A 15,962-nucleotide genomic window follows, 5' to 3' on the forward strand; every position below is an offset into this window, starting at 1 on the left:
CTTCCACCGCGCTGTTGAGCGAGGGCGATGATCCCACCGGGCCGCCCAGGTCACGGACAACGTCGCATCCTCCACCACCGCTCTGCCCTAGACCCAGTTTTAAATAAAGTGATACCCCTGTTCTCCTGCTCCTTCTCCGCCGCGCCGATAAGGTTGTGCCAAGTGCTGCACGCAGACTCTGCACCTCGCTATCTTTCTCCACATCCCGATCACTCAAGTCGCTCACCCGCGCGCACGGCATTCTTTCGCCGGCGCTAAACGGTGTTTGGACGGGGCTTGGATGCTAGAGCCAGAGATTATCGCTACCTCCACACTGTAGGCTTAAAAATGTCTGCATTTCGAACAGTCAAGGAAAAACTTCAGTCGGCGTCGAATGAAAAGCATACCACCAGGAACGGAGACCGGATGAAAGTGAAGAAAACAGAGCAAGGTAGGTGGTTGGAATAATTCGGGTTTTTATTAGTAACCAGCGCAGTTGATCAGTACGCGTCGAAAGCAAGGCGCAAGGCAGACGCTATCTCTCAATTTGTAACTTTTACTGCTGAGAACGAAAAATTTCCGCATGACAGACGCTATACAGTAAACGTGATTTCAGTGCGCTAAAAATTCCCAGATGGCCCAGGTAGACCTCCACTACGGTGTGCCTCACTCAAAGCACCGCTCTTGCTTCGGTGCGTTAACTCGCAATTTCAACGAATATGATGAAAAAGCTATAAGAAACAATTCACACATAGAACACATTTGCTCAGGAAATGTTATAGAGAAAGCAAAGGTAACCGTACACTAGGCCTTGTTTCTTGGCCGACTATTTGGTATATTTTTAAAGGAAGTTTTCAGCGCAAATTAAATCTAGCGGACCGCGTAAGGAGACGGGTCGTCGAAGACACTCGTGCTCCACGTTTCTTCCCTGCGTAGAAAGCGTATTGGCGGGTCGGCTACACAACGTAGCTTTGTGTGCAAAATGCGACTCAAAACATGTCACGTGCACGTGTCGTTTTAGTGATACTTTTCCTGGAATGTAATTATAATTTCACTAATTAACAAAAACGTGTTTATTTTGCATTAAGTAAATACACGGTCCAGAACACCAGCACAAAAAATCTAGGGAAGCTAACACTCATGCTCAAGACTTGAGTCACGAAGCGGTTGCGGGCGAGCATTGACGGACACATAGTTTCAGTAGCACGCCCTGACTTTCGGATCGCGGCCTGTTCTTCAGCCATGCGAACTATCGGCGGCCGGGCCATGCCGAGAACTGCGAAGACGCTGTGCGCGAGGTCCATTTTACGGTACTGAGCGCATGCGCACGTTCCTCTAGAGCAGTGGTTCTCAAATGGGGGTCCGCGAGAACATTTGAGGGGTCCGCCAAGCCTCGCTCAAAGCTACACCCCCCGCCCCCCCCCCCCCCCCCCCCTCCCGCCATATTTTTCTCGATTTTGCTAACTAGCACTTTCTTGCAGTGCAAAAAGGTGGCTTCGCCACATTACGTGTACGCTTAGTTTCTGCGCGTAGCACATATTTTAACATCTGCTTTTTGCACAGCACGCCAGCTATGCGAAGAAAAGAAACAGACACAGAAAAGGCAGCCTTATAGATTCAAGAGCAAATTGTTCAGCATTATGACGCGCATCGTCATTAACGTCAAGCGGAAAAGGCGGGAATCGGATAAGTGTGTGGGCGACGTAAGCTGCAGGTACAAATTGTTTGACATTACGACACCGATCAACATATGCTCCATCGTGGGGTCCCCCGTCACTTTCGCAAGCCCCAGAGGGGTCCCCGGGGCAGTAATGGTTGAGAACCACTGCTCTAGAGTGTTGCAGCGGTCGCTATCACGTGTCTTTCCGTTGTAGAGTGGGTATTGCGACAGTTGCACGACGCCTACGCAATAGCGTTCCTCGCGGGGAGTTTTCGGTGCGCACGAACCCCGAACTTACGGCCGGTAACAGCAGCTCCGCCGTTAAAAGCTGACGCAAAGTCAGCTTTCCCGAGCTGCAGGCGCCCTTCACTGTAAGTTTCGCAGCTTTCATAGACCTTGAAGCCGTGGAATTTGGGATACATATATAAACAACACTAAAAAAATATGGAACATACAGAATTAGCGTTATATAAAATAAAGTAATAGATGTTTAAGCAGTTAACAGTAGTTAACATTATTGACGCACGTGAAAATTAAACACCACCATGGCAACATTAATAGACGTAATATATCATTACACAAATTCACACGGTGGGCTAACACATATTGCACTTATGCCGAGGAAGCAAGCCCACAGTTGTACGAGGCAATAGTTTTAATGCGAAATGTGGGAAAGAAGGGAGTTGATTTAATGCACGCCAACCGTCTTATGCAAATGCAGAAAAAAAGGGGGGGGGGGGGGGGGGGCGGGGGGTACAGCAGCGCTTATTTCGCGAGGAACATAACCGCTGCCCCCCCCCCCCCCCCCCCCTTTTTGCAGTCCTGTACCAGCTCTCCCAAGCCTTAACCCCAGCTACCTACGTAACCCCTGAAAGGCTATATCTCGGAACCACATTAGGTTTTCCATTATATCACTCAATAATCTAGGTAGTCCGCTTGCTAGCATTCGCCGTACGTACGTGCTACTTAACGTTAGTACCTTCTTGTACGTTTTTTTTTTTTTTTTTCAAATTCGCTATCAGTTGTAAGAAGATCCTACTATCTCTAGTCTTTTGGGTGTATTTTTAGCGAAGGCAAAGTCGTAGAGCGTTTTTACCGGCATTACGTTATACTCTACGAATAACAAATTAGAATGGTGGTAGGCTGGTACGTTCTTTAGAGCACGGATGAACCTTTACTTCAATAGTGAATTTCTTAAATGTACCCGCCGCAGTGCCGCAGTGGCTAAGGCGTTGTGCTGCTGAGCCCAAGGACGTGGGTTCAGTTCCCGGCCGCGGCGGCCGCTTTTCTGATGGAGGCGAAAGGGGAAAACCCCCGTGTGTTCGAGATTTCGACAAACGTTAGAGATTTCCAGGCGGTAAAAATTAATCCGGAGCCCTGTACTACAGCACCCCTCCTAACCTGTGTAGTTTCGGCGCGTTAAACCCCACAATCAATCAATCAATCAATCAATCAATCAATCAATCAATCAATCAATCAATCAATCAATCAATCAATCAATCAATCAATCAATCAATCAATCAATCAATCAATCAATCAATCCATTATTTAATTAATCGCACAAAAATTATGAACACAGTATTGATTGGTGCAATGGGAGAGGCCTTCGTCCTGCAGTGGAACTATTAGGCTGTTGATGACGATGATGATGAGTGTCCGTCGGTTTCGACATACGTGGCGTGAGATAGCATTCATTTTGCAAGCAAACGTACCTGGTTGCAGCACCATCAATAAATGACACCAGTGGCCGCTGGCGCGAACGAATGCAAACGACGCGCATGATCTCGCTGGCGATCGTTCACGCGGAAGCCTGGTGGCGGCACGAACGAAGGTAGGAACTGTTTTACGACTGCCGTTAAACAGCGCAAACTATTTCAGCTTGCTGAGCGCGGTAAAGGAGGCCCCTTGAAGCACGTAAAGCGCATGCTAAAATAACCAAGTCGCACGAGCACAAGTGGGCAACACCACGATATTTAGACCCCAACCTGATGTGGAGCTCAACCTCACCAATGAGATGAGGTTGTGATCAAAGCAGGGGTTGGGTTGGAAAAGGTTTCATCCCAAGCTGGGCACGAACGTTTAAGTAAGGGTGAAGCTGTTGCTGAAGGTGAAGTGAAGTCCAAGATCGGTGTGCTTGTGCTTTCGTGTAGACAGCACCTTCTCGTGATTTTCATTTTATTGTGCGTCAAGAAACCAGACAAATTTCCAGAAAAATTTGTACAAGGTTTCTTATATTTATTGACGATGTTTTTTACCCGCAACACCCCGATCTATATATGTTAGATCCACGAGTCTACTTCATCATCATCATCATCATCATCACCAGCCTATCTACGCCCACTGCAGGGCAAAGGCCTCTCCCATTATTCTCCAATTGCCTCGGTCCTGTGACAACTGTGACCAATTTATCCCCGCAAACATCTTGATCTCATCTGCCCATCTAACTTTCTGCCGCCCCCTGCAACGCTTGCCTTCTCTAGGGATCCATTCTGTTACCCTTAATGACCAGCGGTTATCTTGCCTTCGCATTACATGCCCTGCCCACGTCCATTTCTTCTTCTTAATTTCTACTAATATGTCTTTAACACCAGTTTGCTCCCTGACCCACTCCGCTCTCTTCTTGTCCCTTAATGTTACACCTATCATTTTCCGCTCCATTGCCCGCTGAGTCATTCTCAATTTAAGTTGAACCCTCTTAGTGAGCCTCCAAGTTTCTGCCCCGTAGGTGAGTACCGGTAAGATGCAGCTGTCATACACTTTCTTCTTCAGCGACAATGGTAGGCTGCCATGCATTACCTGAGAATGTCTGCCATATGCACTCCACCCCATTCTGATCCTTCTAATTATCTCTGCCTCATGGTTGGGATCTGGGGTCACAACTTGGCCTAAGTAGATATATTCGCTTACAACTTCCACGAGTCTACTTAGTTATACGTTATTGAAAACGTGCACTGACAAGGGCCAGCTTACCCAACGCGAGTCCCCTGCTCCTGAAATCTCTGATGGAAGCTATTCTCACCGCCAGCTGTGTACCCCAACTCGATGGTGCTGGCAGTGAGCGAAGCGTTAGCTATGGCATTGAAGACACAACTTAAGGAAACACAAATGGAAAAGAATAAAAAGGGGCCTCCGTAATTTCTTATGTAACAGCCGACCAGTGTATTAGTAGTATGCCGAGAGCATTTATCTTCCACCATGGCGGCGCCTTTATCGCGGTTCAGAGCGACGAAGTCGTTGATAGTCAATAGAAAGCTCCCACGCAAAAAGTGGTCATGATATCGCTTTTTCTTTCTGCGCGGCAGAAACAGCGAAGCGTATGTCCCCTGGTAAACATGAAGTTTTGAGGGTTGAAGTGTCAGGCACGTGGTACATCACAAACAGCAGTTGAATACAAGTGTACGTCTCTATCAGGTTCTATTGGAATCGCCTCCACGTGTGGGTAGGCGAAACGTGAAAGGGGTGCTAACGTCGTGCTGACGCGTCCCCTGTTCAGTTTGAAAGGTCTAGCTGCACTAATTGTACCCTGCACTCGCGAAGTGCGGCCGCATGCTCAGGCTCAATCAGCGTTCGTTTATCACCACGGCCAGGCCAAGCGTAGCGATGAGGACAAAAGGTGCATGCGTGAGCCGCCCTTTGGTAAGATAAAAAACGACGGGCCCCACGCTGCGTTTCGTGGTTAGCGCTTTTTTAAAGAGGCCATGCTGACAAAATACAACTTTGCTCAATATGAAAGAACCATATCAATTTGCTATATCACTCAGCTCTCTTCCAGCCACAAAAGAGGCTTTGTTAACCTCTTTTGGGGCTATAATTGTGAAACTTTTGAATTTTGTGCCCCAGTGACGTAACATGGCCAGGGGTGACGTAGTTTAGGCCAGCACTTAGCACTACAAACATTTTAAATGCAGAGCATTTCAGTAACTCACGATGTCACCCGCGTTGACGTCCGTAGTCGTAGTCCGCACCCCTCCACCTACACTATATAAAAAAAATACCATCCGGCGCCTGGTTCCGATCCCTCGACCCTGCGGGCGGAACGCAATGTACATGGTGCTCTACCCACTGCGCCACAAAGCCGACACAGAATGGGACGCTACGAACGCGCCTTATATCCTTGACTCATTCAAACTACGTCAAGAAGCTGCTGATACAACGCATTCACTACCACCAACTCCCCAAACACTAAACGTTAACGCAATACACCCACCCCCTATGCGACGCATTTACTCGAGTCCCCCTCGCGGGGAGATGGGCCCAATTTTTTATTCGTCTTTTAATTTCGCGTTCGATGCAATCATGCGGAACTATAGGCCCAACTACGATCGCCCTGCCACCATGGCTTCTTGGCGGCTGCTTAGTCGGCGGCCGCCAACCGCACAAACAAGGTTCTGTCACGTCTCGGAAAACACGCCGGAATGTGGCTGGGCAGTCGCCACTTCTTCGTATGTCTTCTTTAATATCTCTGTAGGAAAGGGAGCCATGGACTCGGTGATGCTGTGGCTCTCCTACATTTATTGTTGGTGTGCAAGCCCCGGCCGGAACTGGAGAGCGGCGATGGCGTACGACCGCCCCTGGAGCGCAGTCGTGTTCGATTTCTGTGTCGCGTGGAACTGCTGACCTGGCCAGGCACCGGTGATGATGATTGTGGGATGCAATTGATGATAGTGGCGTTGATGGCGGATGAAGCTGCCGCCACTACATCTCCATTATTTGTTTAATTTATAAGCATTAACGTTGTTGGTGTAAATAATAAGACGAAATGTCCTCTTGTTTTCTTGCAATCACGAGCACCACGCACTGTACAGCGAGCGTTAGCGTAATTTTATTTATATTTATTTATTTGAGCACGAAGACGCGGGTTCGATTCCCGGCCGCGGCGGCCGCTTTTCTGATGGAGACGAAAAGCAAAAACGCCCGTGCGCACGAGATTTCGGCGCACGTTAAAGATACCCAGGTGGTCAAAATTGATCCGGAGCCCTCCACTACGGCGCGCCTCATCGCCTGCGTTGCGTCGGCGCGTTGAACCCTACAATTAATCAGTTATTTATATTTATTTACAGCACCCCTAAAGACCGTCATTTGAAAGGTAACACATGTGTGATAAGACACAGGGAAGCGTTTCATACAGGGTTCAACGGCAGGAACGCAAGAACGGCAAAAACGCCGAAACTTTTTTTTTCCAAAAATGCGTTACAAGTAGCACGAAATTGGCGTGCACGAGCCTGTAAAACTATGCATTAAAAAAAAAACCACCGTTGAGAACAAACACACACATGCAACAAGCAGCAGAACTTCACTGAAAGGTATAGGAGAGTACACTGCTGGCCATAAATAAAGTCTTTCTCTCTCTCTCTCTCTAGGAGAGTACATGCAATGAGCGAGGGAATAACGTAGCGGGTACAAAGCGCATACTTGAAAAGACTGCAGTATAGATACAAAAGAAACAAAAAGAAACCACGCGCTACAGCAGTAGCACTACACAGGAAAAAGATGAAACAAGTAGCGCGGGCGAGGAGCACTGAAACTACTCTGTGAGCGGGAAAAGAACGTGCAAAAAGCAGTGATACCATAGGTGATACCATGCTTGAAGCGAGAACAGAAATAGTACATGCAAAAAGACATGCCGCATGATATTTTAATGCGCGCAGCGGAGGGCAGCGCCGCAAGGCCCTGGGGCCTAATATTAAGTACCTTCATAAGACCCCTTGTAATCCTAAGTAATGCTATAAACTGAGCCCTTCAAATTCCACTTCACCACTGTACACAAGTGCCTTGCTGGAAAGGACATTCCTTAGCGTAAATATCAGCGGTCGCATATGAAAATATCGAGTCACTCGGGCGTTTTATTAGCATTTTCATATGCGATGAAAGCGTGACACATCAAGCGTTACAGACGCACACACGGGCTCCCTCTTTAGGTCCGCGCAGAAATGCGGAAGTATTTAACGGTTAAACTGGCGTTAACACGCCGCTGGTCGTGAACGCGAGAGCTGGGCAATCACACTCGCCGGAGTTTGTTTCTAGAGATTCATATAAAGTGCGTGCAGAAAAAGCCACTTGGAAATGTCATCTTCATCAAACTCGCGTTTGCGGGCTCAGCTGTAGCTACTGCTGCGGCTGTAGGTTGTATTCACTGGCGTGGCGCGCATATCAATAACCATGTGTGTCGCCTTAGCAACGGGGACGCGCGGCCTCGGGGAGTGCGGCGCACGCATAAGGCTTCCCAATGAGCTCAAAAGCAATACCTCGATGTTAACTGCTGTTTTGCGCAGCGTCATGCAGCCTACCTGTCGCAAGGAACGAGAGAAGTCGTCGACACAGGTCAGCTGATTGCCAGCTGTCGTGTCTTGGTATCGGCCACTGATTGCTCACCTGTCAACGAGCGCTATCTCTTTCTATCGTTCTACGATAGATGCCGCTAGTCTCCTTGCTAACAACGCACGCACCAACGTTAGCGCGCCCTGCTACGCTGCCTGCTGCCGTATCTGAATGGGCGTGCGCATGAGCATTCACAATTTCTTCAGAAGCATATGGATTTTGCACTGAACGACTCTGCCGTGGGCAAGGTGCGGGAGCACATGTGTTGATCTCCGTGTTCGCAGGCAATGGCGCGGCGAACACGGAACAACCGCGGCTCCATTCTCGAGTTGTGATGCGGAATTCTCTAGGGTCATGGCCTCCTTTATAAGGAGGCCATGCTAGGGCAAGTAGAGCATCACCACACAATGTCACTGCTATTATTCATATCTGTTGACTTCGACTCCACGGCTGGGAGTCGGGTGGTAATGGCGCAGGCCTGTTTTTTTTTTTTTTTTTTTTTTTTCCGCGAGAGGCGTACGCACGCATGCGCAGACATGGTGAGCACGGTCATGGCGGTTTTTAGTGTTGCCAAGAGAAGAAATCGGCCGCTAAACTTTTATGTGAATACCATCTATAGCTAATGAAGCAATTCAAATCTATTTCATCAGCACCCCTACCTTACTTCGAAAACCATTGATTAAAAGAAAAACACTCGCACCACGTTTGCGCTTTCTAGAGCGATCACTTGAAGCCTGCTTTTGTTGAGAAGTTGTATACACGGCTCATTCGCTGCGCAGGCGTTCCAATATGAAAAAACAGCAACAGGCGCTTGCACGCGACACGTAAAGTATAACAAGAGAAGGAAAAAAATTAAAGCCGTTCCACTCAATGTGACAGCTGTCGGAAGTGCAGAGCAGTGATTCGCCATAATGGGCTGCAGATCCATTATCCGCTCACTGCTGCCACCCAATGCATTTCAAATTTCCCGCCTGCGCATTACTCGCGCGCCCCCTGCCTGAAACTGTGCCATCGGGAGTTCTGTTCTTTTTGTGCTTGCTTTAATTTCGCATGCTGGAGCTGTTTCGCGTCATTGCGAACGCGTAATTTTTTTCTTGCGCGGCTGGGGCCGTTCTGTGTCATTTAGAACGCGTCATTTTTTTCTTGCGTGGCTGAAGCCTTTCTGCGGCATTTCGAACGCGTCATTTTTTTCTTGCGCGGCTGGAGCCTTTTGCGGCATTTTGAACGCGCCGTTTTTTTCTTGCGCGGCTGGAGCCTTTCTGCGTCATTTCAAACGCGCCATTTATTTCTTGCGGGGCCGTTTTTTTGTTTACTATAATAAAAACCAACCCAACGAGCATTCCTAACTAAATGAACACGAGGGCTGCCGGTTATATACAGAGATGTTGTCTGAAATGTACCTGCAGTTTTCTTTGCGCTAAACAACGGGGAGATGTATGACAAGCGCCAGTGGTTGACGAGGTTAGAACGGTTAGGACTATTTAAACCACGTGGTTTTTCGAAGCCTCAGCCTGAACCCCTGACGACGGTACAATTTGTCTCTATGGGTTCGTTATCTCGCTGCGCCGCCCGATTCCGGCAGTCGCGTCGACCGTTAACGAGCTAAGACGACAAGGCGAGCCCATAAAGTGCTCCGCACTTAAAACGACAGAAAGGTTTGCCTCCATTTCTCTCTTCCACCCAGATTGTTTATTTAATGTAGTCTATGCCCTCACTAAGTCGTCACTCATTTTCCGACAAAAAAGCGTCTTTGCAGCTTTTTTTTCTCCCTAGTGGACTGTAAAAATCGCAGGTGAAGTTATGTGTAGCAACTACTGAGTTCTGAATAAAGGTAACTGCCGCTCTCAAACAGCACTATAGCTCAAGTGTTGTTCCTTCCACAACCTCACGCTCACAGATAGAAGTTTTCACTCTGACCAAAATGCCGCATGTTCCCTCCGCTACCCGGATGCCTGTTCGGACCAAACGCCGATTTTGGCACCGTCGTTGGTGAATCGATAGTGCACTCTGCCCAGTTACTCTCGGTCCATAGCCTTGCCATCAACGTGGCGAAAAGTAAGTTCGGCGTGCCTACTTTTTTTGCTTCTGGGCGATCCCCTCTACTTCAGCGTCACTCGACCCCTCCCCACCAAGTTGAAAGCGACTGGAGTTCCCAAAAGCCTGCCTCCCTCACTAAGCTATACGCCACATGCTTGACTTGGAAAATTTTCATCGCCGCTTGTGACAGAATTGGACTCCTCTTGTGGAGCCACTGGAGCGCTTGCTCAGCTCTGAGGGGCCGCACTTCCACCTCATTGGGGATTGAACTGTGACCCACTCAAGACGTTTTTGCAGCCACCCAGCTAGCATTAGCTGACGCCGTCCTTTTTGTTCATCGAAAGCAAGATTCCTCCTTGCGATAAGGACGAACGAGTCCGATACCGATAGGCGCTGTTTTGCCGCAGAGGATTTGAGCGACGCCTAGCTCTTAGCGGTGCGTGTGACCGTGTAACATTTCAGACATTTTGTCGAGGGCAGGTCATTCAAGATATGTACTGATCTACCCTAAGATGCCCTGCATGCGCACATGCTCGAGTAAGCACCCGCTACCCTTTTAAAGCGAAGCTTTATTTGTCTAGGCGAAATAATTCGCTGGTCCGGTGCACGCAGAAAACTCCCCTGGCACAACCCCATCCGCATGCGCAAAGAAAAAAAAACAGACTGAAGAGGAACTAGAGGCTAGGGGAGAGAGGTTGGCTGGGTTTATAGGTGGCGTAGCTGCATTCTCTTACCCACCGACAATGACAATTGAGAACGGCGCATCGGAGGAAGCGAAACACACAGATAAACACCGACCGCACGTTACAGCTTCGCTGATTAACTGTCTGTATAGAGTCCACGGGAGAATTTTTTTCTTTCGTAAGGATTGGAGTAAAAACATAGCACTGGCCCATGGGATTGTATATAATGTCCCATGAGCTGGATAAGGTCAAAAACACCACAAAGACGCATCAGTCGAGCGCTCATTGTTCATTATCTCCGAGACGCTTATCGCGGAAGGGAGGAACGCGGCATTCAGGTTATTCGACGATACACCGAAGCTCAAGGCAAAGCAGTTTCGAAAGGAAAGCTCGGGAGCCCCGAAAAAGAAAAAAATCAAATATTTAGGAATTCTGAATGTGACGAGAGGAGCATAGCAAAAGGGGAGCCGATGAATTGTAAGCCGTGCGAGGTGGTGTTGAAGTAGCGTCTCCGAACGCGTGCATTATCACGTGGCCACGCGCATGTTTTTGTTCGTTAGTGTTTGCGATCGCCGATCAGCCGGATGCGGCTCATCGTGGCGTAATTCTTGCGGGCTCTTTAGCGTTTCAACAATGTGTGCTCGTACCAGGAGAGTGCAGATGATCCGTGGCGTCGAGAGATCGCTCCCTCCATGCTCCATCCTTAGCCACTCAAGTCAGGAATTTAAAATTGACTGAAAGCGACTGCGACTCCAATTGCGAACTTCTTCTGCAACAAGTTTACGGCAAATCAAAACCGTACATAGCTACTCGCCCCCCTCTCTATGCTAGCTGCCGCAATCGCCGGAGCAAGCAAGGGCCCACACCACCGTGTGCCCGTTTGGGTTTGTTACCGCCTGGATCTAAAAAGCACCTATTCCTCAATATCTCGTGAGTACCTTCAACATCCATGTGAGCGATTGCTCGATATTTAAGGGTAAGCCGCTCACGTACGCCCTGGTATGGTCGCCGTCCCTCGATCTATGCTCCCCGAATTTTTCGCCAGCTTTCCTTTGTGCCAGAGTTAACGACGGACACTCGACAAATCAACGGCACTCTCAACCTGCCCGCACGTACAGCCGCGTCAACTCCGATAAAGTGCCATTACACCCTCCCTAAATTGGCGCGGCGTACACGCTGTCTCAACATCGAACGCATGAATCTGAGCTTCATCAACTCCGCTATTCCCCAGTCATTCTCAGCTCCAAGACGAACACATCCACTCGTGTGCCCAGACCGTCCGTGCCCCTTGCGCGGCGCCAGCTAGCAGCTCTTCGATGCCTTGTATAGCCTGGCCGATCCTGGCGTGCGTGTCTCAAAGCGGCTGCTATCCGCCCTCTTTGTGCTTCCCGCGGTTAGCGCCAACGCCAGAGACTGCACTATTGGGCAAAAAGGACTAAAATAGGGACTAAAATACAACCGTTAGTCTTCGCGGGCGACCGTTCATCTTCAAGGGGAGTATCTGCGGCAGAGTACGTGCCGTGTGCATAAATTCGGACGAACTGTTCGTCCCCGCCGATCTATAAGGAGTAACGGGAAGATGAAACGCATGCAGTTAGTCTCTTTGCTGCGTCGTTAATCCCCTAATGGCGTCGTCGTTGCCCTTTCGCGCATATGTCTGCGAACAGTTTTATATTTCCAAAACACAAGCCATTGCAGTCACTGGGTGCTTTAGATGGTGCCCCGGGAGAAAATATTGATGTTAGTTATAAGAAAATCGCCTAGGGTTAGTAGAGCGGCGGGTAATGGCAAGGAGCGGCGAAGTGCGATTGTCATACGCTTCTCGGCGAGGTTATGTTGATACGCTGTGTTGCATACGATTCGGGCGAGGTAATAACGGCCAATGGAAGCTTTCAAGGTTCTTAACTGTAACGAAAAATTAGTGACAATAGCAAAAGTGGATTCCTGAGCGTAATGAATATGTATATGTTTAACAGACGAGAAAAAACGCATGCTGCCGATGACAACTGCAAAACAAAAATGCTCGCTACAGGTAAGCGTCTCGAAGTTATCGTTTGCACTCGGTACATAATTTCCTTGGGCACCAAAGCTTCAACTGCTGTAAAACCCGCTTGCATTTCCCAGTCGCAATCGTGTAGCGACGCGAATTTGAAGAATTCAGGCTAAGCAACACCGAATTCGCATTCGCCGATGCAGGAAAATATGGCATGTTCCCTTATTCTGACACTCACACAGCCGACACCTATCACATACGTTACATAGAGCACTTAACAATCGAACACTAAGAAAGCACTTAGCTTGTGCTAATTTGTGCGGAAACAAATGAGTCGTCCGATCAGCCAGCTACCTATCACAACTAGGCGGCGACGAGTTGATTGTTATTTACGAGAAAAACTATGGTTGTGAGGCTCTACTTCTAATCGAACTGAGCAATAGTCCCTAAACTTAGCAAAGGGCTAAGCGCAAGGCGCAAAACGCGGTCACGTTCGCTTGCACAGATAGAAATTCCGGCACCAGTTGCAATGGATCTGTTGCGTTATGCACAGAACTACATGCTGTACACTTGAATATTATCTACCGCAGCTACCACCCAGCGGCGTGGTCCAGCGGACAGCGCGTCAGGTTCCTTTCGTATGTTTCCGGGCGTCAGGGGTTCGATCCCTGCCGGTGCTGGAGTTTTTTTCTTTTTTCTGCACTCTAGGCAGTTCGTCCTTGGGGAGTATCGGAACGGACCATCCGGGTGGGGAACTAACCGTTCGTCCCCTCGCAGTTAGTCCCCAAAGGGACTAATGATTGTGGCAGAGGCCGTTAGTCCCCGAAAGGACGAACTTTTAGTCCTTTTTGCCTAAGAGTGTGGTTCTGACAATGTGCGCAGTGTCAGCACGCTAAGATTCACCGGCAACCAGTTCCCCTACCTCAGAAGTCTCCCAGCGAGCGATTTACCATGGTTCATACCGACCTCGTCGGGCGCCTTCCACCATGCCAGGGTTTCCGGCAGCTGCGGACCTATGTGCACCGATTGGCATGGTGATCGGAAGCTGCGTCCATCCCCGACATTACAGCATCGCTGACGCCGCCACCTCGACAGGGGTTTCTCTGATTTGTCTTCCTGTAACCCTTGTGAACGATGAGGCCTTCACGCCCTTCAGCGATGGTTCGAATTGTCCAACTTACCGAAGTATGCTCCCGCGAATTTCGGCTTCCTGGGACGACCCACCCACTGACTGCTGCCGATATCACCCCCAGAACAAACAGCTTCTCGAGCGCTTCTTTCACTATCTAAAGGGCAGCGTTCTGTCCGTGCCGTGCCCCCACCCTCACCATTTTCGACATTCGTCGGGGCAGGGAAGGCGGACCCATCGTGACCAGGGCGGAGTTCATTTATCGATGCCTACGAGGGTACGACTTGCTGGAAAGGTTTACCGCGTTAGTGGTATACAGCTCACGCCCCGGGATTTTCTCCTTTAGTGCGAGTCCCTAAAGCAACAGTTCGCACTTCCTTCCGAAGAGAGTTCTAGGCAGTGACATTCATGTTACTCTGATTTGATGCAGGCCAACAGGAAGAGGCCTGCGACGCATCGCACGGCCGTGTCTACGTTGGCGGCAGCGTGGTCGACGTTGCTCGGGGCGTCATTCAGCATCAGGTGAGAGCGTGCACGTTACGCGGAGTCCTTTAATTTAGGGTTTAGGAATCGGGGCTTCCACGGAAATATTTTAGTGGCTGACATCAGGCCGCTACGGCATGTTGCAGTGCTAAGCCTAAGCTAAAAATATCTAAAGATTCAAATTTTGGGGGTTTTACGCGCCGAAGCTTCACTTGCATGGGCTACGAGGTGCGCAGTAGCGGAGGGCTGCGGAGTAATTTAGACTACCTGGTAATCTTTGACGTGCGCCGAAATCTCGACACACGGATGGCCAACTGAAAATAAAGTCAAACTATTCTGTGAGCAGAATCTCCGAGCTTATTTTGGCACAGGCGTTATGATTCAATCGGTGAGCTGTGACATCAAAATGTAGCTGGAATATTTTTAACGAGGTAATTTTCAATGCCTCATAGACACGGATGGTTTCTATCCATGAAACAACTGAACTTGATTTCAACTTAGTTTCAATTGTTTCATGGATTAGTGCCCTTCCACTCTGTGAAAACGGATGACCGGCGAAGCTGCGCGCCCTCCACGGAGTGCACGAAACAAAACACATTTGTTTGTAATTTACGACTGAGCATACTTACTAATCAATTACCTGAATGAAATTTGGAAAGACCCGAGTTTTATCCTGTCGGACAAACGTAGAGCTGTCTCTTTCCCTCCCGCGTCGTAGGCACCTTACTGTTTGTGTAACACGCCAACCCAATCCACTCTACCCCTGAGGATACCGGACCGGTCGCATTGGGCTGTCTGACAGCCGCGTTTAAACCTCACGCCAAAACAACGGACATGTCATCAGTAAGGCCTTGAAACTTTTACCTTCGCGTGCTCGCCCCCCTACCTTCCTCCACTCCTAACCCGTGCACGCGTAAAACGGCAACCGGTCATGAGCTCGTGATTAGAAGCGAAAGACGCTGTCGAAATTGTCACTTCGAAATTCCTTTCAGCTAAACAAGTGATATTGGCCAACGTCGGCGTTCCAAGCGGGGCCAGTTGCTGTTCATCCGGGGGGGCGGGGGGGACTCGCAGCTACTCGACCAGCTGGCACTTCAAACGACAAAGGCGGCAGCAGCAGTTTTCCGTTATTTTTGTGCCAATTCACGCTTCTGTTCGGGCTGACGCTTCTTCAGTTTCCGCTGTTCCCCCTCAAAGCGACCGAAGTGCGTCCGTCCCATAGCGAGTTAACACCTCGGAGGCCTCGACCTTTATTCTAGCAGACACACTCGTGGGTGTCTCTTTCGCTCCCCAGTCGTAGGCATCTTACTGTCTGTGCAACGCACCAACCCAGACCCAAAGCGCTCGATTGCGGAGGACAGCTGACAGGGCGCGAATTGAGCCATGAGCCTCTCACGTTTAAATCTCCCACAACGGATATGTCATCGGTGGCGGCACTAAGCCCTACTGAGCGTGCATGCCCCCTCCTCCAACTTCAACCAGTGTACGCCTAAACCGGCAACCGGGGATTGGCACATAATTAGGCGTGAAATACGCCGGCGGAAAGAGAAAGAAAGACGTTATATGCGGTCAGACTAAGATCTATTATTGTTCTTCCGCCAGAAGAACTATGACCAGCTGGTCAACGACGGCTGCCGACGCTACAATATCACTCGGGATGGCCTTAAAGCTAAAGAATTA

General features: G+C 49.3%; 1 protein-coding gene across 1 annotated transcript in view; it reads left to right on the forward strand.

Annotated features, from left to right (window-relative positions):
• Window positions 1–269: 269 nt before the first annotated feature.
• The window catches only part of LOC144170522 (ornithine decarboxylase-like), an 88,460-nt gene continuing 72,767 nt past the window's right edge, over window positions 270–15,962 (forward strand). The window contains exons 1-2 of the mRNA XM_077700380.1: window positions 270–430; window positions 14,230–14,321. Coding sequence (XP_077556506.1) covers window positions 328–430; window positions 14,230–14,321 — 195 coding nt within the window. The 5' untranslated portion in view covers window positions 270–327. The remainder of the gene's footprint in view (window positions 431–14,229; window positions 14,322–15,962) is intronic.

The sequence above is a fragment of the Haemaphysalis longicornis genome, unplaced genomic scaffold, assembly GCF_048455015.1.
Source record: "Haemaphysalis longicornis isolate Haplotype H1 unplaced genomic scaffold, Haemaphysalis longicornis Haplotype H1 scaffold_1, whole genome shotgun sequence".
NCBI lineage: Eukaryota > Metazoa > Arthropoda > Arachnida > Ixodida > Ixodidae > Haemaphysalis > Haemaphysalis longicornis.